Below are 25,089 nucleotides of genomic sequence, written 5' to 3'. Positions count from 1 at the left end.
GCCGACATGGCCACTTGTACTTTGAAGATGAAACTTCTCAATTTTCCTTTTTGTGTTTTTAACCCAGTGTTTTGTTCCTGCTTCTGTAAGGTCAATTTTCTACTGTAAACAGGTCATTAGTTAAATCAGCTGATCAAAAACATTAGTTAAAGAGCACTGACAAAAAGTGTGATCCATTTCTTTACAGCTTTAAATAGATTCATATTCCAACACTTTGGTTGAAAGGTAACAGTGCTAATCATAGTTTGATCCCAGTTTGTGAGCTTCTGCTGGTCTAGCTGCTTTTTAAGGACTGACCATACTGAAACGATCCAAAGTGGTGACAGTTATTTTCCAGGATGACGAAGCACCTCGTCACATGACAAAAGTGATAATATAGTGGCTCCGAGGCCATCAAATTAGCATTTTTGGATCCATAGCCAGGAAACTCCCCAGATCAGAGTAGGCATGAACAGCAATCCATTTGGCCCAGCAGCTGATATCCAGCATGCCACAGAGGAGTTATCAAGAAGAAGGGTCAGCATTGTAAATACTGTGTTCTTCACTGCATAACAGAAACACATCAGCAATAATTAAATAAAACCCTAAGCAGGAAAGTGAAGACAAAATGTTTCAGCATGAGCAGCTGCGGTTTCTACCAGCATGTCATCATTCTCCATGTTTAATGTCTTCACTTCCTGCAAACACACACAGAGACTGTGATATTTCAGAAACAGTTTTAGGCCCTTTAATCATCTTTAATCTAAATAATATGGACATACAGGGCTTTGCTGCAACATTTACGATCTGCTGGTAGCATAAACATTTACGGGAATATTGTTTAGTGATTCAGAACGCACTGATGTGTGTGTTTAAAGAGCGATAACATAAAGCAGTGTGGGCTGCTGCTGTTTAATGCCCTGGCCTTATGTTTGTGTTTGCAGTGCCGTCTTGGCAGCCTAACACATTTGATGCATGTTTAAATTCCTGTCTGGGTCTCTCTCAGGTCTTCTCTGGGATCTTCACAGCAGAGATGGTGTTGAAGATCATCGCTCTGGATCCGTACTACTACTTCCAGACGGGTTGGAACATCTTCGACAGCATCATTGTCTGCCTCAGCCTCATGGAGCTCGGCCTGTCCGACGTCGAGGGGCTCAGCGTGCTGCGCTCCTTCAGACTGGTAAATCACACAGCTCCTCCCTCTTTCACCATTTCAAGCATTCAGAGGGACGTTTCACACCTCTCAGAGGACGGATGATTGGCCGATAATGAATGATGTCACTCAGAATAAAACTTCCACTGCTGCCAATTTTGCTGCGCCAGCAAACGAGGAACACACACACACTCTTGCAGGCTGTCTTCATCAGTCTGTGTCCATCTCTGAGTGTCACTCTGGGTATTGTCAGGTTCTACCAGAGGCAAACACACACTCACTCTGTCTCACACACGCACACCCACACACACATAAACCCACTCTGATGTGTGAGCCTGGCTTTTTTGTTTTCCTTGCTCTGCTTTCTCAGCCACGCTGTTTCAGTTTGAATGCTGATTTTTCTTTCTCTCTTCTCTATGATGCATTTCTTGATTTTGCTTTTTTGGTTTTGTCCTTTTTGCATCTTCTTTGTTGGTTTATTAAAGTATCTGTAGAGGTAACAGACACCTCTGAGTCCATGGGCCCTCAGAGATTTTATAGGCAAACAAAAGCACCATAAAGGCCCATCTGTCCCAATATGGATATACAGTTTAATACACATCTGTGTTTGAGCTCCTTAGCTATTTTTTTTCAAATGTTCAAAAATCTCTCATCATGTTGGCTGCAGCACTAAAGGCACAGCTTTACCTTCAAACTGTCTCCATTTCCAGTTTGTGTTGCACTTTTTCAGCTTTTACTACCTCTCAGGAGGTTTTTGGTGCAGCACCCAGCAACAGCCCCAGGAACCACTGCCACCCAGCTTGGGAATATACATTGGTCCCTAGCAGCCACTGGTTGTATCATATCCAATATGGTGAACTCTTGATTACCACCACAATATGGTCTGTGGCAGCTGAGTCTTATTTTCACACTGATTTATTGTTTTGTCTTTGGGAAAATGGAACAGAAATACAGTCAAACTGAAATGTTCCAGCGGGAGGCTGAAACTTAACCCTTCATCTGTGTCCCTGTAACCCAGACCGAGTATTTAGCTGCTTCATGTCTTCCAGTTTCTTCCTTCTGGATGAAGGTTTATACACTGCCTGGCCAAAAAAAAAGTCGCCACCAAAAAATAAGGTCATACACTAATATTTCGTTGGACCGCCTTTAGCTTTGATTACAGCATGCATTCACTGTGGCATTGTTTCTATAAGCTTCTGCAATGTCACAAGATTTATTTCCATCCAGTGTTGCATTAATTTTTCACCAAGTTTCTGCAGTGATGATGGCAGATTCTGACCACTGCGCAAAGCCTTCTCCAACACATCCCAAAGATTCTCAATGGGGTTGAGGTCTGGAATCTGTGGAGGCCAATCCATGTGTGAAAATGATGTCTCATGCTCCCAGAACCACTCAGTTTCACAATTTGAGCCCAATGACTCCTGGTATTGTCATCTTGGAATATGCCCGTGCCATCAGGGAAGAAAAAATCCATTGATGGAATAACCTGGTCATTCAGTACATTCAGGTACTCCGCTGACCTCATTCTTTGAGCACATAATGTTGCTGAACCTAGACCTGACCAACTGCAGCAACCCCAGATCACAGCACTGCCCCCAGAGGCTTGTACAGTAGGCACTCGGAATGATAGGAGCATCACTTCACCTGCCTCTCTTCTTACCGTGAAGCGCCCGTCACTCTGGAACAGGTAAATCTGGACTCATCAGACCACATGACCTTCTTCCATTGCTCCAGAGTCCAATCTATATGCTCCCTCTTTATGCAAATTGAAGCCTTTTTTTCCGGTTAGCCTCACTGATTAGTGGTTTTCTTAAAGCTACACAGCTGTTCAGTCCCAATCCCTTGAGTTCCCTTCACATTGTGCATGTGGAAATGCTCTTACTTTTACTATTAAACACAGCCCTGAATGCTGCTGTTGTATTTCTTCGATTTGATTTCACCAAACGTTTAAGTGATCGCCGATCTGGATCAATCAGGATTTTTTTCCGGCCACATTTCTTCCTCGAAGAAGAAGGGTGCCCACTATCCTTCCAATTTTTAATAATGCGTTGGACAGTTCTTAACCCAGTTTTAGTAGTTTCTGCAATCTCCTCAGATGTTTTCTCTGCTTGATGCATGCCAATGATTTGACCCTTGTCAAACAGACTGACATTTTTTCCATGATCACGCGACGTGTCTTTGGACATTAAGAAATGAGAAGCAACTCATTGCACCAGTTGGGGTTAAATGACTTGTTGCCAGCTGAAAGATAATTGCCCATTATCCATTATCCAATAGGAGGCTCGTACCTTTTTGCTTAGTTAAATCCAGGTGGCAACTTTTTTTTTTTTGACCAGGCAGTGTAGTTCCAATTGCAGAACTACACATAATGAAATGGGGCTATTCCACGAGTCACACATGATAGAGAATCAACTGAACACAAGCTCAGAGTCTTTCACCATGAACTCATCTGGATGGTCTTATTGAGATTGGTTCCTAAGCAGCTGATGAGTGCACACTTGATCTTTTGTAACCCATAACAGTGGTTTTTATACCATGTTGCTCTCCCTATTTGGTCATCCTCCATCAGGCCATTCTGTAGTTATCGCTGCAATAATCTAGCCTATAAACATCACCAACTATAGCAGGAAAATTAAACCCACAGGTCTCTTGTCCCATTAGCAGCAGGGAGTACGCAGGTATGAGGTAACCCTTTTTTCTAACGGCAGATTCAGATGTAGTGTTTATTTTATAATTATTTGTTTTAAAATGAGATTAATCTGTTTTGCCTGATACACACTTTCCTTGTTTCTTCTTCCTCAGTCTTGTAGAGTCCACACAGCTATAGTGGCCACTTTAATAGGAAATACACAAGTGGGAACAAATGGACTTATCCTTCAGTTTGTGTAAAGACTTCAAAAGAAGAAGTAACTCTGTTCTCGAAGTCTAAGACTACTCTCTTCTTTTCCTTTCTTTTCCTTGCAGCTCAGAGTTTTCAAGCTTGCTCGCTCATGGCCAACTCTCAACACGCTGATAAAGATCATCGGGAACTCTATGGGCGCTCTAGGCAACCTGACGCTCGTCCTCGCCATCATCGTCTTCATCTTTGCTGTAGTCGGCATGCAGCTGTTTGGAAAAAACTACCAGGTAACACCTCTGATCTCAGACTAAGATACAGGCAAACTGGATGTGTTCATAGCACTGACCTTCTTTCTGCTGCCACTTCAGGACTGTGTGTGTAAGATCTCAAAGGACTGCACTCTCCCTCGCTGGCACATGAAGGACTTCTTCCACTCGTTCCTCATCGTCTTCAGGGTGCTGTGTGGCGAATGGATAGAAACCATGTGGGACTGCATGGAGGTTGCAGGGCAGCCGCTTTGCATCCTCGTCTTTATGCTGGTCATGGTCATCGGAAACCTGGTGGTGAGTTCCTATCTGCTATTACAGGTGTTTTAATCTGATGATGACCTTTAGGAGGTGTGTCCTGATCTGTCTATTGGACTAAGTTGTACATGTTCTTCTCCAATTGGTCACTTGGTGTTGACGGTCTGCAGGTGGCACTGATGGCCTCCCTTGTGTGCAGTAAATAAAAAGCTTTAGCTAAAGGTAGCTTCTTCCACTCCATCCAGGATCTTGAAAAAACATCTTCCATTTTTGGCATTTTAAAGCAATCATACAACCTCAATTTCAAAAAGTTGGCACATTGAATAAAATGTCAAATAAACCCATATTTTATTCACAATAGAAGGTAAAAAATATATCAGATGTGCCATTTTAAGAAAAACAAGCACTGACTAGGATGCCTCCTAGTCAGTGCTGGATGCTGAGCTGTGATCTTTTGGCCCTCAGGCGGCACCGCGTTAAAAACGATTCTGTCGTGGAAATCACTGCATGGGCTCAAGAACTGCCAGAAATCACTGTCTGTGGACACAGTTCACCAAGCCATTTGGTGCAAACCAAAAAATATTGACAAAGCAGAGCCAGGACTCTCTGAGCAGCTACAATCCTCTATCAGACAGACTGGGACAACCCAAAAATCCAATGTCTCCTGAGGTCCCAGATGTATACAGACTGCTGTTAAAAGAAGAGGGGATGCTACACGGCGGGAAGCCTTTTTTTTAGATATGTTGCTGCCTTCAAATTCAAAATGAGCTCATATTTTTCTTAAAATAAAGATTCGTTCATTTTTTTCTACCCAAAATTTCAGTTATAGATCATTTCCCCCCTATCAAATAAAAATTTGAAACTCTTCCTTTTTCAAAAACCAAAATGAAGCTTTTGAATAAAGTTTTTTGTCCTTTTTCCAAAGTCACAAAGTGTCTTGGAAGCATTTTTGGACCCTTACAGTATATCTTAAATTTTGAACTTCCTGTGGTCCTGAAAAAAATGAGGCTAGCTAAGACTGCATATTAGATTAGAAATATATGCTTTTCTTGCCTCTTCAGAGTCCTTTATGGAAATAAGAGGGTCGCAAAAATGCCACCTGGACTTTTTGACAGTGCTGAAAACATTAAAAATTTGATTTTTAAACTTCCATCCATCCATCCATTCTCTTCCGCTTATCCGAGGCTGGGTCGCGGGGGCAGAAGCCTAAGCAGAGGAGCCCAGGCTTCCCTCTCCCCAGCCATCTCCACCAGCTTATCCGGAGGGACCCCAAGGCGTTCCCAGGCCAGCCAAGAGATATAATCTCTCCAGCATGTCCTGGGTCTACCCCAGGGACTCCTCCCGGTGGGACATGCCCGGAACACCTCACCCAAGAGGTAATCAGATGCCCAAACCACCTCAACTGGCTCCTCTCGATGCGGAGGAGAAGCCGCTCTACTCTGAGCCCCTCCCATATAGCTGCACTCCTCACCCTAAGAGAGAGACCAGCCACCCTTCAGAGGAAACTAATTTCTGCCGCTTGTATTCACGATCTTATTCTTTCAGACACTACCCAAAGCTCGTGACCATAGGTGAGGGTAGGAACATAGATCGACCGATAAATCGAGAGCTTCGCTTTTACACTAAGCTCCCTCTTCACCACAACAGACCAGTTCAGCGTCCGCATCACTGCAGACGCAGCCCCGATCCATCTGTCGATCTCCTGTTTCCTTCTCCCATGAACAAGATGCCAAGATACTTGAACTCCTCCACTTGGGGCAGGAACTCATCCCTGAGCCAGAGAGGACACTACACCCTTTTCCGGCTGAGGACCATGGCTTCAGACTTAGAGGTTCTGATTCTCATGCCAGGAGCTTCACACTTGGCTGCAAACTGTTCCACTGCGAGCTGGAGGCCACCCCCGATGAACCCAACAGGACTGGTTCATCCGCAAAGAGCAGAGACAAGATTCTGAGGCCACCAAGGAAGAAGCCTTCCACCACCTGGCTATGCCTAGAAATTCTGTCCATAAAAATTATGAACAGAATCGGTGACAAGGGGCAGCCCTGACGGAGTCCAACACCCACAGGAAACGAGTCAGACTTATTGCTGGCTATATGGACCACTGCAGTTGTACAGGGACTGAATGGCCTACAACAACAGGCCAGACACCTCATACTCCTGCAGGACCTCCCACAGGATACCCCAAGGAACGTGGTCAGATGCCTTCTCCAAGTCCACAAAGCACATGTAGACTGGTTGGGCAAACCCCCCACACACTCGAATATCCTTGAGAGAATAAAGAGCTGGTCCAGCGTTCCGCAACCAGGACGAAAACCGCATTGTTCCTCTTGATCCGAGGTTCGACTAATGGGCGGACCCTCCTTTCCAGCGCCCTGGCATAGTCCTTACCGGGGAGGCTGAGGAGTGTGATCCCCCGATAGTTGAAGCACACCCTCCGGTCTCCCTTCTTAAAGATGGGGACCACCACCCCGGTCTGCCAATCCAGTGGCACCGCCCCAGATCTCCACGCGATGTTGCAGAGGTGTGTCAACCAAGACAGCCCTACAACAGCCCTACAAATCTCGCCCACCCCAGGGGCCCTGCCACCAAGGAGTTGTTTAACCATCTCAGTGATCTCACCCCCAGTGATGGGCGAGTCATCTCCCTCATCCCCAGACTCTGCTTCCACTACAGAAGGCGTGTCAGCGGGATTCAGGAGGTCTTCGAAGTATTCCTTCCACCGCCCGACTGTAGCCTCAGTTGAAGTCAGCAGCACCCCACCCGCACTATAGACCATGTGAGTGGAGCACTGCTTTCCCCTCCGGAGTTGACTGACAGTTTGCCAGAATTGCTTCAATGCCGTCCGAAAGTCTTTTTCCATAGCCTCATCCAACCCCTCCCACACCCGAGTTTTTGCTTCAGCCACTGCCCGAGCCTCATTCCGTTTGGCCTGCCAATTTTTAAACTTCTGTAAATTAAAAATTTCAATTGCCATGCACCTGAGTTTGTAAATATGTTATATATTGAGTAGTAATTAGCAGAAAATGGTGATAAATCTGTTGAAATATGCTTATTCTATGACTTAAAAAATATTACTACTTGCACTTTTGCACGGGGTGAAATTGAGGGGACCTCAGGATCCAAAAACCATTAGAGATATTGACCTGAAATTTTGCAGGCTTCTTTTTGACAACAAGATCAAACAAAATAACTCCTAACTTTGACTTTATAATGATTTTGAAATGTGGATGCTGATACCTACATCTATTTTTGTGTCTCTGTGGTTTCTGGACCGGATCAGTGGTGTTTTCTTTGTGTAGATGAAGTGTAATCTCACACACACACACACACACACACACACACACACACACACACACACACACACCGATGCAGGGAGCAGAGGAAAGACTTCCTTTCTTCTGATATATATCTGTCATCTCATCTTACACAGTCACCCCAAACACACACACACAAAAGCTCATTTTACCTTATTTACTATACAATCCACCCCCTGCCAGCATGAACACATCACCTTTATACGTCTGAACACATCAATCAGTCACTGACTGTGTGTGTGTGGTAATCAGAAGGATTCAGAGCAGACAACAGCATGTAACTGGAGAAGAGAAAGTTTCCTTATCAAATGGTCAAATGCCGTCAAACATACACACACACACACACACACACACACACACACACACACACACACACACACACACACACACACACACACACACACACAGGTGTGGTTTCTCCTCCTTTAAGGACCAGTGTCTGCATGGGGAGGATGAAAGAGAAAAAATGGGGATTGTGATTGTTATTTGGGTTTATGACTGACACGGACGATGTCTTTGTTACTTAGGCCGGTTACTTATGAACTGGTGCAGTCGACTGTGCTCTGAAATAGTGAGTTCAGCAGTCAAACTGAACTTGAAGTACATTTGGTTTTCTTCTAGAGTAAGATTTCAGTGCAGTGTTGTCACACCCGTCAGGGAGTTTAGTATCTTTCCCACAGTTTGACTGGTAGGGCCGAATTTCAAATCAACAACCTACCAGTTAATAGATGCCCCGCTCTGCCACATGAGCCACAGCTGCCAGGATCGGAGGATATCTGACTGAAACTAACGTAGGCATTAAAGCCAGGGTAGTTTTTGGCCTCACTGGACCAAAAAAATCCATGCTAACCTTTTGGCATTTGAAGTGGAGCCAGATTCCTGCACTTCCATTGGATGTTGGTAGAGCTAAAGAAGGAATGTTTTCTACTTTCTAATTCTTGGGTTTTTCATTTGGATTTCCTGCTACTGCAGCATTAAAACAATCATAAATAAGATCCCAGGTCAGCTTTTCCTGCTGCATGCATGATTTCCTAGTTTGTCTCAGCTGTGGGTTTGTTTTTTTTTTTTTGGCTCTTGTCTAATTCTCGGTGGATTGTAGAGTAATTTATCCCATAAATCTGTGCTTTCTTAGAAGCAGGATCTTGGGTAACATTACTCACAAAGATAAAATGTTACTGAATACGAGATGTTTTTTTATTTATTTTATTAAGCAAAGTACAACAGGTAAAACATAAATCAGCTCCTGAACAGGAGATGTTTGGGCAGAGGAAACTGGGATCTTTAATAAAGATATTCTAGATTTCCAGCGGGGTCGTTTCTGGAGCTGTGGAACTAGGACGTAACCTTTGAACCAGCCCAAATTTCCACCTGTTTGCAGAAGAACAAAAAGCAAGACTGCAGAGTGGAAACACACAGAGAGATTCAGAGTTATGTTTGCAAACTAGAACAGGATTGAGTTTGTGTTGGTGCGAATGTTCTCTGCATGAATGACACATTAAAATAGTTCCTTCTGTCCGTGTTCCCTGATTCAGGTTGATGGCGATTTATTACTGAATAATCCAAGATATAAATACAAAGGCATGGAGTACCTTGACAAAACTAAACTGATAAGCGAACAGGAACAAAAACCCATACCTCCATGACAGAACAGAACAAACACAGGGGCTTAAATACACACAGGAGGTAATAATGGGAGAAAGGAAACAGCTGGGGAACACAGGGCACAGGTGAACAGGATCTAACTAATTAAACAAGGGAAGCAAAACTAAACACAACACATAGGAAGCACCGGACTGTCAAACTAAAACAGGAAGTAACCAAACAAGACAACACAGAAGACTGGCCAAAGGAGACTGATCACAGAGGGAATCTAAGCATATGATAACACAGGGAAGACAAGAACAGGAAACAAACCAAGCTAAACTCAAAATCTAAGCAAACTAAGAATCTGCACAAAAAGAAAATAAATAAACATGATCAAAGATATAACAAAACCTAGCCAAAAGAACACAGGACACCGGCCCAGGATCATGACACTGACAAAGAAGTGGGAACAACAAATGTAAGAAAGGAGCTTGAATACAGTTTAATTTTTACTCCTTAATTTCTTTTTTTATTCTTTCAGGTTGTTCCTCTCCTCCTCTCCCCTCTCTTCCTCTATTCTTCCTCTTCCTTGCCCTCCTCTTCCTCTCTTCCTCTTCCTCTCCTCCTCTTCCTCTCCTCTTCCTCTCTTCCTCTCCCCTCTCTTCCTCTATTCTTCCTCTTCCTCTCCTCCTCTTCCTCTCCTCTTCCTCTCTTCCTCTCCTCCTCTTCCTCTCATCTTTGCAGTCAGTAGTCTGCTCTGTACTGGAGTCTCATATTCACCAGTCAGTGGATCATGAAATGTGTGTGCGCACAGCAATAATAGAGTCTCACTCATCTATTTAGCTTAATGGTCTCATGGATATTTAATAATGAGCTTGATAGGCCAGACTGCTTACACACACATGCGCACACACACACACAGGCTTGCAGTCAACAGCCTCTCATTTTTCTGTTGTTGACAGGAACTGTATCTCCTCCTGCAGAGGGACATGCTGACCTGACTGAATGAATATGCCTAAACATAAGTGTGTGTGTGTGTGTGTGTGTGTGTGTGTGTGTGTGTGTGTGTGTGTGTGTGTGTGTGTGTCATAATGACCGAACCTTTCTTATTCATGTGATTTATACCTTTAGAAATGGCCCCATTGTGCACACCTCTGTGTGTGCGTGCGTGCGTGCGTGCGTGCGTGTGTGTGTGTGTGTGTGAGTGAAGGTATTTATGCCTTGCATGCATTCACGTGTTTGTGTGTATAATGGGGGTTTTTTTGGTGGTGATGAGATGTCACTTTGTCAAATCTCATAACAGACAGTGAGGAAGGAAAAAAACAGTGTGGCCAAACAGAACAGACAGGGGAAAAAATGGGAAGAAAGGAGGAAGAAAGAAAAGTGAAGGTATGTCAAAGCGATGCCAAAGGAAGGAAGGAGGTGCTAAGAAGGCAGACAAACCAAAGCAAAGAGATGCAGCAGATTCTGTAGAGGATATGGAAAACTTAAAAAAGAAAGGAAGGAAAAAAATGAGGAGAAAAAGAATAAAAAGTAAGAAGGAAGAAAAGTAGGAAATTGCAAAAGGAAGATAAACAAGGAGGAAAGTGTGGATATTTAAACAGAGAACAGTGAGAAAAGTGAGAACAATAGGAATACACAAGGCACTGAAGTAGGAAGGGAGGAAGGAATTAAGGAAGAGAAAAGGCAGGAAAGGAAACAATGGGGGGGGGGGAGAAGAGTGCAAAATAAAACATGAATAGAAACAGAAAAAGGAAGAATTAAGGCAGAAACAAGGAAAAAAGAACAAATAAGAAAAGGATGTTTAACGTCATGGAAACAGTTGGCAGGCAGGATGTGAGATGTGGTTGCCGTGACACTGAGATGTTACTGTTACTCTAACACCCAGAAGGCAGCGGGGCAGGAGGGAGGACCAGCTGTTTGTAGGCCTACAGTATCACACACGAGCACACAGTTACTGTAAAGAGCTGATTCTTGATTAAAAGCTGAATGGGCTCTGCACGCACACATGCCTAATTATGTGTGTTATTCACATTTGCTCAGCCATTCGTACAGTGTGTGTTTGTGCGTTCTTGTTTGCATATTATTTAGTTAAATGTGATAAACATCCGTGCTTTCACTGGCAGAGAGTGAGAGAGGTGGGGAATTACCTCCTATCTCACACACACACACACACACACACACACACACACACACACACACACACACACACACACACACACGCGCGTGTGTGTGTGTGTGTGTGTGTGTGTAGGCTGAAGCCGAGTCAGTGTGCAGCACTCTGGGTGTAAAGTGTGTAACATCATGACATGAGACACACATATGATGAACATGCTTTATAAATGAACCCCATCAAGGTCACCAGTTAGTTCCTAATCCGCGGGAACTGAAAATGGGACAGGAACCTCCCTCGGTGTGACCGCCGAGTTGCTTTTGGTGACTGATTTGAAGTAGATGCAGTGACCCTCCGGGTGGGACTGACTGCCATTGCTCTCAGACAGACTGCTGAAGGTTTGCAAATGATTGCTGTCTAATTTAAATGCAGGCATATTTCCAACAAGTTGCAATCAGTCTGCACCAGTGAGCATAACTTGCATCTCTGCAATGGGAGACTCAACTCAACTTTTTGCCAACTGGTTGAGTTCTGGTTACATTCCAATGTAAAAGCAAAGTTGCTGAGTGGCAAAGTGCAGCAACTATATCACCATTCATGCAGGAATTTCTGTTCCAAGTCCATGAAGTTCCAGCTGGTCTCTGAATATAAGCAGAGAATAGAATAGAATAGAATAGAATAGAATAGAATGCCTTTATTGTCATTATACAGAATATACAATGAGATTGGAATGGGAATTTCTGTGTATGTAGATGGTAGCATGGCAACAGGTTTGAGATTTTCTGACAATTAATTGCCAACTTACAAACTGATAGCAGACCATCTTATTGCCCTTGCTGTCTGACACCTCAGTCACCCTGAAGACGTCAGCTGACTGTGAGTGGTTGCAGACTCGGTCCCCACCTTTGACATAAGCATTTCAAAACCAACAAGATTACAAGTTTGTTGCATGCAGTCACAATCATTTTAGTGGTGCAGCCTCTGACCACTGTTTTCCCTGGTGTGACTGTAGCATAACCAATCATAATGAAGTAATCACCCCTGAGTTGAGCTGAGAGAGCATGGGGAATACCATATTCTAATGGCTCATTAATAAGAGCACTAAACACCATTTTTACCTTTCACATACTGTGTAAGCCCATGGTAGGTTCCTTAGTTTGCACTGGCTGTAATCTATACTATAAAGTGATAATATCCATCCATTCTCTCCTGGTTGTGCTGGTCTGGATCACAGGGGCAACAGTCTAAGGAAAGCTGCCCAGATCTCCCTCTTCTCCTTCAGGTCTTCTGGCATACAGAGACATAATCTTCCCAGGGTGTCTGGGCTCTGCCCTGGGGTCTTGTCCTGGTTGGAGATCCCTGAAACACTTCATTTAGGAGGCATCCTGGAAGGATGCTAAACTGCTTTATTTCAAATGTCGTGCCCAGACATCCTTCAGAGGAAACTCATTTCCCCATCTTCAGTCCATGAGCTCATTCTTTTGGTCAACACCCACAGCTCATGGTCATAGAATAGGGTAGGAACAGTTAAACCTTCACACTCAGGTATCTCTTCATCACAACATTCCAGCACTGCATCTGCGTGACTGCAGGTGCAACACCAGAGTGTGCGCTCCACTCTTTTCTGCATGCAAACCAAACTTGGAGATCCTGGACTCCAAACGTCCTCAGTAAGAGCTCGAATTCATCGCTCAGTGACGCCAGAAAGACCGCATCATCCTCTAAAGCAGAGGTGAGCTGAGACCACGCCGTGGCTTTGCTTCGAAATTCTATCTGTAAAGTTAAGAACAGAATTAGTGACAGATGTAGATCACGGCAGATATCATGTATATATCTGTCATGCTGTTCTCCAGGAGCACCATGTCATCTGCCTTTGTTCCTGTGCTTTTATTCTGAAGGCGTTTCCTGCTGCATCATGCAGCTCCTGAACTCTGTGTGTGTGCATGTGTTTGTGTGTAGCTGCACAGACTGAAGCAGATGTTTCTTTGCTGTTTCTCTTCATGACAAATGAGCGGCTGAATGTGTTTTCCTGAGCCAGCGCTTCAGCAGCAGCACACCTGCCTCAGCTCCTCCTCTCCTCTCATTTATACTTTTATCATCGTCATTTCTAACAGGGCCTCCAAAGCTGCTCAAAAACACAAATCAGCAGTTTGAATTGTCTGACTGATTAATTGCATATATGCTGGAAGAAATATTCTTAATAGAAAAAACATCTGGTGGAGGAGCAAGTCTCATATAAGGTGCTTCAGGTCAAAGGGAGAAACATGTGCAGAGGAAAATAAATGGCCAAATACATCAGCTCTATTATACCACATTTATATGCTTCTAAGAGCAGACTTATTAAAAGTTAAAAAGAACACCATGGAAAAGTGGGTAATTATGAAAACATTTGGGTTTGTTTTAATCATTCCAGTGGAGATAAAGAATAATAACTCTTAGCTCTAACAATCTTTTCATTTCCTCTCAGTGTCCTGAACATGGAGTTTAGAAGATAAACTCCAAAGCATTAATTGTAATTTTTCAAATTAACATCCTTGTGTGAAATGATTAAATGTCAACCAAACACCATACAGTACCAAACACTGACAGGCTGCAGGTGGCTTGGCTTGTAGATCGCAGCTTCCTGGTGTCCAGTACTGATGTTTAAACCGTGCAGGCTGTGCAAAACTGTGAGCCCTATGATGGACTGAGAACCTGTCCAGCCTCTCATCCTATGACAGCTGGGATAGGCTTGCCCCCACTTGCCCCCTAACCCTAACCCAGTAACATCCACATGGATGCAGGACCAAAGGTTTACCAGCAGAACATTGCTCAAAGCATCACACTGCCTCTGCTGGCTTGCCTTCTTCCTGTAGTGCATCTTGGTTCCAGGTGTTCCCCAGGTAAGCCACACACACAGCTGGCCATCCTCGTGATAGAAAAGAAGACGGGATTCATCAGGTGACAGGGTCAGCATGGGCACCCTGACTGGTCTGCAGCCCCGTACACTACAAACTGTGATGCCCTGTGTGTTCTGACACCTTTCTGTCAGAGCTAGCATGAACAATTTAGACAATTTGAGCTCCAGTAGCTCATCTGTTGTCTTTGTGTTTGCTCTTCACGTGCATCAGTGATCCTTGGCTGCCCATCATCCCATCGCTGGTTCACGGCTGTTCTTTACTTGGAGCACTTTTGACAGATACTGACTGCGCAGATCAGGAACACCCCAGAAGAGCTGCAGTTTTGGAGATACTCTGACCCAGCTGACTAACCCTCGTCAGTTCCTCATGCTGCCCATTCTTCCTGCTTCAACTTGGAGGACAAAATGTTCACTTGCACCCTGATAGGTCCCACCCACTAACAGGTGCTGCGATGAAGAGATAATCAGAGTTATCCACTTTAGTCGGTGATCATAATGTTATGCTATAATGGAAAATGATAGACAGCACTTCCTCCTGCCATGACCCTAACATGTTTTTGTTTTTAATGCACAGTCTTTTTTACTGATGCCAAACTATTTTTAAGGAGCTAACGTTAAGGACAGGGTGTCCATTTACTTTAGGCCACATTTTGCAGTCTTCTGCTTCTGTATTTGTAGATTTTACACAGCGATCTGAGTTTCTCCTTCATGAGTTCAAACATCATATAAAAGCATTACAGGCAGATACTCTAAGCTCTTCTTCTCCTTGTGTTGCTCTCCTCTTCACTCGGTCTCACCCTGCTGTTGTTCAGTGGATTTCTCTCTCACTCTTCATGCCTCACGCTGGAAATGGTTTTTTCCAGGGGGCTTTGCTCACGGGGGTTTGTTGTGACGAGGAGAAGCACCAAAAACAGATCGTGTTACCTGCTCATTCATCACCCCTGCCCCCCCGCTCTGTGGACTTTCAGGTGTGTGTGAGTGTGTTTTGCTCAGATGTTTCCAGGACAGCAGCTGCTTCTTGGGCTCTCCTCGACTACCTGAGCTGAACATCACTCAGAGCGAAATGCAATGCAAGGTCTTTACCGATGAAATTATTCAGCAGCTACAAAACTGCAACAGTAACTGTGATGAACGACAGGAATCTTTGTAGATCTGAACTGCTCGCTTTAATTTTGAACAAATAATATTGAGCACATCCAGACTTCATCTGATAACAGAATTCAAAGTGATGCTATAAAATATTTAACTCCTTTACTTCACTTCTTTTTATTCTGCACTGTAGAGAGAAATATGAGCTTTTTATTCTGCTACGTTTTTTTTCATGTCACTACTACCTACTTGACTTTTGCAACGCACTGAAAGGCATGAATGTGAGCTACGGATTAATGAATAAATAATATAATTTCATTAATGCATTTATGGTACATACACAGCTATGAATGGGGTCAAAAATTATGTTAGGCTGCCTTGACTTTAGTATGTTTTTGAATATACAGCACATTAATTGTTAAATGATTTTTTAAGCACGTCATAGTAAAACTGTTTTATGTATCACTGAAGGAATCACAGCCAGAAGATGAACCTGGTTTTCAAATGTCCAGCAGGTAAAAATGGGTTGGTGGTGTACTGGGGGGCTTCCTCCTCACAGTTGCCCAGCCGGCCTGATTTACCTGCTGCTCGGGATCTGCTGGTTAACGGCGACTAAACTACTTTGGTTCACACCGATAATAGGGGCCTATGCTGAGACCTTTAACTTTAAAAGTGCCACCATTTGCAGACTTCCTACAAATATTACCATAATAACTCTGTGTTGGGTATGAAGCACAATTTCTCAGATTTCAGAAATGGTTTGAATTTTTTCAATAGGACAAACGGTCACATAATTACGGTAATTCAAAGCACGTTTGAGCAGATGTCTCAGCGGTGATACGTTCGGCATTAACCAGCTGTTCATGGCAGGTAGGGGCAGGTCACATCAGTGGCAATCACCCGCCTTTAAAGGGTTAAGCTACACAAAAACACCACTGTGCTCTGTAACAGGAATAGGAAGTAATATAATACCGCAGTGAGAGCACCACCAATCAATGAACCCAAATGCCTCTGAGGTGGCAGAAGCATCAAACAACAAATGATAAACCATACAGTACAGTACCAGTCCAAAGTGTTTTGACTGGTACTGTATGTGGAATGATCCTTATAGCGTCCAAATTTACTTGGGGGGGGGGTCTGACTCCTGCTCAAACAGCTACAATCTTTCATCTGCAAAGGAGAAGTTTGGCTCATCTCTGCAGCTCCGTCAAGCTCATTTACATCCAGAGATCCAATCATAATGTGGGCAGGACTGAGATAATGAGAAGGTGAGAAGCACCAGATGAATAATAAATTTAGAAACCCCTGATCAGATGTCGTTCTCAAACACAAATACATTTGATGTAAGATAATAGTGCTTATTAGTACATTATTAGATTAGATTTGATTTTTATGAAGCACTCGAAAAAAGAGACACAGGGTTTGTTACATGAGAAAATGGTTTACTTGACTTCTCTTGCTGGAAGTCAAGAAAACCAATGAGATTCTCAATCAAATAACAGGACAAAGACAATTCAAATAATGTTTGAAGAAGGTGAAATGTTCTGCCGTGTTCACCTGCAGACTGGATTTAAAGCACCATCACCAAATTAATAAAGCAGACAACTATAGAGGAGAGATTTGTGCATCTCTTTGAAGAGAAGTGAAACTAAAGTAGATACAGTAAAACTGAGAAAAATATTACCTGAACTTTGAGGTCAAATTAGTCTCACTTCAAATCAGAAATATATGGAAATAAATAACTTCATTTACTCAACTGAGGGGCTCAGCTTTGCCTTTCACTGTGTGTGTGTGTGTGTGTGTGTGTGTGTGTGTGTGTGTGTGTGTGTGTGTGTGTGTGTGTGTGTGTGTGTGTGTGTGCTCCAGGGTTGGCCCAATCCCTGGGCTAATTGGTACGATCCGTTTAACGAGTTAAACGAGGTGAATTTGCGGGGATCAGGTGGTCCATAAATTGACACACGTGCTCCCACACACAGATGGCTCATGCTGTCTCACACACACACACACACACACACACACACACACACACACACACACACACACACACACACACACACACACACACCACTGATGCACAGACACACTTATAAACTGTCTGTCACTGCATCCACCTATACACATAATTACCATGTTCATCATCATCTTCATCATGATACACAGTGAGATTTTGCACTTTCATGGAGGGATTCCTGCTCTCAGGAGCGAGGCTGGATTCCAGTTTGATTGTCCTGCTGGAACTGAGCAGACACCTGTCAGATCACATCAAGTCAACATGACTCCACAGTTGTGGTCTCAGGCCTGTTTGATATTTTATTTATGCAGGTTAAAAGTTTCATGTGATGCTTGTGTTTTGTTTCAGGAGCTCTTTTATTTTACTCAAAATAAAATAGATAAAAATATTAGAGTGTGTGTTGCTGTCTGTAGTCTTCTCTGTGGCCAAATCCTGGCTGATGGAGATCCTCTCCTGCCTTATCAGTGCTCCATGTTGATGGCAGTGTGTTAGTGTCTGCTATTCCCTGCTTTTAAAGAGTGTCCAAACTAAAAACATCCCCAAAGACCAAGTTCTTTCAATGGTCCAATTTGGTGAAAGTCTATTCATTTTCCAGCATACCTGAACCTGAACCTTGTCACAAGGCAAATGTGACAACCAAGAAGCTCGGAGATGATTAGATCAACATTTTGGTTCTCTGACCAGGAAACTTGACTGGGATCTTTTTCCAATCCTGAATCTCTGGTCAGTCTTTCAAAAGTGTGTGGACGTCTCTCCAAAGTCTGTTGTTAAAAGTAATCGGCTACTCAAAATTTAGAAGAGGTAGAGCTGCATTAAAGGTGATATTACTGCCCCCAGTGGCCAAAAATGTCATTAAACATAATCAAAGAGAAGCGCATGTGGATGTATAACAAGGTTAAATAAATATACTGATAAAACAGACTTCTGTCAGCAGTCTGCTATCGACTGCTGGAAAGCACCAAGGTCACCGGGTGACTCGTTGAGGTATGTTGCCATGTTAACCAATCAACCACATTGATCTATTGGTGTTTGAGTCAACGGCACAGCCAATCAGATTCCAGCAATTTCAGGCTGGTGAAACTGCGCATGTGACAGCCAAACACTGATCCGTACTATAAACAACAAAACACACCACCAGCAAGGAATATAGCACACACACACACACACATGCACACACGCACGCACGCACACACACACACACTCGCACGCACACGCGCACACACGCACGCACAAATACATGCACACGCGCACACACACACACACACACTTCGGCTCAAAGAAGTAAGACTGTTGTTACATAATGAAGCCCCTTAAAATAATTAACTGAACATTTCAAACTTGCACAGAGCAGATTGAAAACTTCCTTAAAAAATGACCAACTAAGTAAATAATTATTTTTATGCAGATAATAAATGGCGCTTCTGTATTTGGGGGGTCTGTATTAACTGCATTATGTCCCTCACGATGTGGACGGTTTGCCTCCTGGTGTCAGATATTGACCCACTGGCCCGGTTTCCTCTTACACAACCAGAAACTGCAAAGCTGCTGGATCCAGTCAAGTCATTATGTAACAGACAACCAGCTGTGGGACGTCCGGCCTGCAGGGTGTGTGTGTCTGTGTGTTGCTGGCTTGTCATCAATATGTGTGAATGAGATGTGTGAATGTTTGATAGGTGGACAGAGGTCAGATATTTCTCGTAAGCTGGTTTGGACCGAGATACCTGAGGACACCATGCTGAAAGCACAGTACCCATACAGCCTCAAACCCACACTGACATCAAGAATATTTTTATAAGGATCAGCATCTGCATCTTTGTTGGACTCTTTGAAAGCTGACAAAAAGACTGTGTTAGGATGCAGGTGGGGGACAGAGTTCCAGTCTTCTCAGGTATCATTCTGTCATCGCGGTTTCATCATATTTTGCTTTTATTCTTGACTTCTTGCTTAGGTTTAGCCATTCTATATGGCAAAATATAGCATTTCACAACATTAAAGGTGACAGGAGGCCAAGCAGGACATCCTTTTACCCAGCAATGTTTTCCAATTATTCCTGGAGGATCCTTAGGTGCTCCCACAGCAACAGCTTTTTCTGCTCCTGCTGGTGACATCATGCATAATTTGCTCTGTTTCCCATTCAGGCAAAGGGGTGGTTTGTGCTACATGCAGCAACATAAATGACATCAGTTTCTCTGCCGCTTCTTGTAGTGAGTCCTGCTGAAGTGCCTCTGAGCTCCAAACAAACCTGCTGGTCTGAGGTCTGCTGGCTGTAATCAGAAGACAGATCCAGGAAGCTGCCACCTGAGCCACATGACCTGTTACCCAACACACACACACACACACACACGCTCAGCTGTGGTTAAAGAGAAGCAATCTGACTAAGAGCAGCACTCTGACTTAGTGATCAGTTACTGAGAGCTTCAGGCATTATTCAGCACACATGGAGCAATCAACCTGCCCTAGAAACTATGATACCACAGAAGGTGTATGTGTGTGTGTGTGTAATGGGTTAACTAAAGAATAAAAAAGAAGGGGCAAAGGAAGCCAGAAGAAACATCCGGATGACACAAAGGGTTAATGACATCTGGTGATTTGTGTTCCTAATGACCTTGAAGATCAGCACACATTCCTGGTCCCCAGAGGATTCATTTTAAAAATTGATTGAAAATGTACCTGAAAAATTAATGACCTTCCCCTGAGACTCAGTTACCCACTGCCTCTGTTAGCTTCAGAGGTCAGTGCATAGAGCCCATCAGTGAGGATGCTGGCTCTAGGACAGAGGCTGCTGTTTTGGTGCTTATCAGTGGAGCCAGCAGATATCCAGAAGTGGTAACTAATGCAGTTTTAAAAAAAAAAAAAAGCAAGTAAGATAAGACAAACTTTAATGATATACTTTAATGAGTAAGGAACTAAAATAAAATTTGAAAAACCATGAAGCTTTTGGTCTAAAATCTTATCCTCCTACGGCACATTCTGCATGTTCATACACAGAGATCCATTTATAGTGAGTATTGATAGTTCCTGTTATACAGATGATACCCAGATTTATTTATCTATGAAGTCAGATGACACTCATCAATTAGTTAAACTACAGGAATGTCTTAAAGACATATAGGCGGGGCGACTGGGTGGCTTAGTGGTAGAGCAGGTGACCACCTGCACATGCCACATTGCAGTGTGGGCAGTGCAGGCTCGAGTCCCGGCCTGTCACCGACTTGCCTGCGTGTCTTCCTCCCGCATCCTTCCCCCCATTTCCCATCTTCACTTGACATAAAGGCCTGGATGACCTCTAATTTCCTGCTTCTAAATTCAGATCAAACTGAAGTTCTTGTTCTCTGCCCCACAAATCTTAGAAACATGGTGTTTAACCAGATACTTACTCTGGATGGCATTACTTTGGCCTCCAGTAACACTGTGAGAAATCTTGGAGTCATTTTTGACCAGGATATGTCCTTCAATGCACATATTAAACAAATATGTAGGACCGCTTTTTTCCATTTGTGCAATATTTCTAAAATTAGAAACATCCTTTCTCAGAGTGATGCTGAAAAGCTAATTCAGGCATTTATTACTTCTAGGCTGGACTATTGTAATTCATTATTATCAGGCTGTCCTAAAAGCTCCCTGAAAAGCCTTCAGCTGATCCAAAATGCTGCAGCTAGAGTACTGACAGGGACTAGAAAGAGAGAGCAGATTTCTCCCATATTCAATTCAATTCAATTTTATTTTAATTCAATTTTATTTATATAGCGCCAAATCACAACAAACTGTCGCCTCAAGGCGCTTTGTATTGTGGGTAAAGACCCTACAATAATACAGAGAAAACCCAACAGTCAAAACGACCCCCTATGAGCAGCACTTGGTGACAGTGGAAAGGAAAAACTCCCTTTTAACAGGAAGAAACCTCCAGCAGAACCAGGCTCAGGGAGGGGCAGTCATCTGCCGCGACCGGTTGGGCTGAAGGGAGAGAAAGACATGCTGTGGAAGAGAGCCAGAGATTAATATCAATTAATGATTAAATGCAGAGTGGAGTATAAACAAAGTAAATAAGGTGAATGAGAAACAGTGCATTATGTGAACCCCCCAGCAGACTAGGCCTATAGCAGCATAACTAAGGGATGGTTCAGGGTCACCTGATCCAGCCCTAACTATAAGCTTGATCATAAAGGAAAGTTTTGAGCCTAATCTTAAAAATAGAGAGGGTGTCTGTCTCCCGAATCCAAGCTGGAAGCTGGTTCCACAGAAGAGGCGCCTGAAAGCTGAAGGCTCTGCCTCCCATTCTACTCTTAAGTATCCTAGGAACCACAAGTAAGCCAGCAGTCTGAGAGTGAAGTGCTCTGTTGGGGTGATATGGTACTATGAGGTCTTTGAGATAAGATGGTGCCTGATTATTCAAGACCTTGTATGTGAGGAGAAGAATTTTAAATTCTATTCTAGATTTAACAGGGAGCCAATGAAGAGAAGCCAATATGGGAGAAATCTGCTCTCTCTTTCTAGTCCCTGTCAGTACTCTAGCTGCAGCATTTTGGATCAGCTGAAGGCTTTTCAGGAAGCTTTTAGGACAGCCTGATAATAATGAATTACAATAATCCAGCCTAGAAGTAATAAATGCATGAATGAGCTTTTCAGCATCACTCTGAGAAAGGATGTTTCTAATTTTAGAAATATTGCGCAAATGCAAAAAAGCGGTCCTACATATTTGTTTAATATGTGCATTGAAGGACATATCCTGGTCAAAAATGACTCCAAGATTTCTCACAGTGTTACTGGAGGCCAAAGTAATGCCATCCAGAGTAAGTATCTGGTTAGACACCATGTTTCTAAGATTTGTGGGGCCGAGAACAAGAATTTCAGTTTTATCTGAATTTAGAAGCAGTAAATTAGAGGTCATCCAGGCCTTAATATCTTTAAGACATTCCTGCAGTTTAACTAATTGATGTGTGTCATCTGGCTTCATTGATAGGTAAAGCTGAGTATCATCTGCATAACAATGAAAATTGATGCAGTGCTTTCTAATAATACTGCCTAAGGGAAGCATGTATAATGTAAATAGAATTGGTCCTAGCACAGAACCCTGTGGAACTCCATAATTAACCTTAGTGTGTGAAGAAGACTCCCCATTTACATGAACAAATTGGAGTCTATGAGATAAATATGATTCAAACCACTGCAGTGCAGTACCGTTAATACTTATAGCAAGCTCTAATCTCTGTAATAAAATGTTATGGTCAACAGTATCAAAAGCTGCACTGAGGTCCAACAGGACAAGTACAGAGATGAGTCCACTGTCAGAGGCTGTAAGAAGATCATTTGTAACCTTCACTAATGCTGTTTCTGTACTGTGATGAATTCTGAAACCTGACTGAAACTCTTTAAATAAACCGTTCCTCTGCAGATGATCAGTTAGCTGTTTTACAACTACTCTTTCAAGAATCTTTGAGAGAAAAGGAAGGTTGGAGATTGGCCTATAATTAGCTAAGACAGCTGGGTCAAGTGATGGCTTTTTAAGCAGAGGTTTAATTACAGCCACCTTGAAGGTCTGTGGTACATAGCCAACTAATAAAGACTGATTGATCATTTTTAAGATTGAAGCATCAATAATTGGAAAGACTTCTTTGAACAGTCTAGTAGGAATGGGATCTAACAAACATGTTGCTGGTTTGGAGGAAGTAACTATTGAAGTTAACTCTGAAAGATCAACTGGAGCAAAAGAGTCTAAACAAATACCAGCATTGCTGAAAACAGCCGAACCTGAAGAATAATCTTTGAGATGGTTATGAATAATTTTTTCTCGAATGTCTAAAATTTTATTTGTAAAGAAATCCATGAAGTCACTACTAGTTAAAGTGAAAGGAATACTCGGCTCTACAGAGCTCTGACTCTTTGTCAGCCTGGCTACAGTGCTGAAAAGAAACCTGGGGTTGTTCTTATTTTCTTCAATTAATGATGAATAGTAAGATGTCCTAGCTTTACGGAGGGCTTTTTTATAGAGCAACAAACTCTTTTTCCAGGCTAAATGAGCATCTTCTAATTTAGTGTGACGCCATTCCCTCTCCAGCTTTCGGGTTATCTGCTTTAAGCTGTGCGTTTGTGAATTATACCACGGAGTCAGGCACTTCTGATTTGAAGCTTTCCTTTTCAGAGGAGCCACAGTATCCAAAGTTATACGCAGTGAGGATGTAAAACTATTGACGAGATAATCAACCTCACTGGGAGCAGAGTTTAGGTAGCTGCTCTGCACTGTGTTGGCACATGGCACTGAAGAGCATAACAATGAAGGAATTAGATCCTTAAACTTAGTTACAGCACTTTCAGAAAGACTTCTACTGTAATTAAACTTATTCCCCACTGCTGTGTAATCCATTAAAGTAAATGTAAATGTTACTAAGAAATGATCAGACAGGAGGGGGCTTTCAGGGAATACTGTTAAGTCTTCAGTTTCTATGCCATATGTCAGGACAAGATCCAGAGTATGATTAAAGTGGTGGGTGGGCTCCTTTACATTTTGAGAGAAGCCAATTGAATCTAATAATAGATTAAATGCAGTGTTGAGGCTGTCATTCTCAGCATCTACATGGATGTTGAAATCACCCACTATAATTATTTTATCTGAACTGAGCACTAAATCAGATAAAAAGTCTGAGAAATCAGACAGAAACTCTGAGTAGGGACCAGGTGGACGATAGATAATAACAAATAAAACAGGTTTTTGATTTTCCCAATTAGGATGGACAAGACTAAGAGTCAGGCTTTCAAAAGAATGAAAACTTTGTCTGGGTCTCTGATTAATTAATAAGCTGGAATTGAAGATTGCAGCTACTCCTCCTCCTCGACCTGTGCTTCGAGCATTCTGACAGTTACTGTGACTCGGGGGTGTTGATTCATTTAAACTAACATATTCATCCTGCTGTAACCAGGTTTCTGTAAGGCAGAATAAATCAATACGTTGATCAATTATTAAATCATTTACTAATAGGGACTTGGAAGAGAGAGACCTAATGTTTAACAATCCACATTTAATTGTTTTATTTTTTTGGTGCAGTTGATGAAGCTGTATTATTTATTGTTTTTGAATTTTTATGCTTAAATAGCTTTTTGCTGATTTTAGCTTTGTTTTTTGGTGGTCTGGGAGCAGCACCGACTCTATGGGGATGGGGTTTTGGGGGGATGGCAGGAGGAGAGAAGCTGCAGAGAGGCGTGTAAGACTGCAACTCTGCTTCCTGGTCTCAACCCTGGGTAGTCAGGTTTTAGGAGGGTTAATAAAGTTGGCCAGATTTCTAGAAATGAGAGCTGCTCCATCCAAAGTGGGATGGATGCTGTCTCTCCTAACAAGACCAGGTTTTCCCCAGAAACTTTGCCAATTATCTATGAAGCCCACGTCGTTTTTTGGACACCACTCAGACAGCCACCGATTCAAGGAGAACATGCGGCTAAACATGTCGCTCCTGGTCTGATTGGGGAGGGGCCCAGAGAAAACTACAGAGTCTGACATTGTTTTTGCAAAGTTACACACCGAGTCAATATTAATTTTAGTGACCTCCGGCTGGCGTAACCGGGTGTCATTACTGCCGACGTGAATAACGA

The 25,089-nt window shown here is 43.0% G+C and overlaps 1 protein-coding gene across 1 annotated transcript in view; it reads left to right on the top strand.

Moving 5' to 3' along the window:
- Positions 1-25,089, top strand: part of LOC115799203 (sodium channel protein type 4 subunit alpha-like) — a 330,533-nt gene that overhangs the window by 208,932 nt on the left and 96,512 nt on the right. Inside the window, exons 17-19 of the mRNA XM_030756224.1 lie at positions 986-1,159; positions 4,097-4,258; positions 4,340-4,534. Coding sequence (XP_030612084.1) covers positions 986-1,159; positions 4,097-4,258; positions 4,340-4,534 — 531 coding nt within the window. The remainder of the gene's footprint in view (positions 1-985; positions 1,160-4,096; positions 4,259-4,339; positions 4,535-25,089) is intronic.

This window comes from Archocentrus centrarchus, chromosome 20 (genome assembly GCF_007364275.1).
Source record: "Archocentrus centrarchus isolate MPI-CPG fArcCen1 chromosome 20, fArcCen1, whole genome shotgun sequence".
NCBI lineage: Eukaryota > Metazoa > Chordata > Actinopteri > Cichliformes > Cichlidae > Archocentrus > Archocentrus centrarchus.
This window is presented reverse-complemented; position numbering and strand designations above follow the sequence as displayed.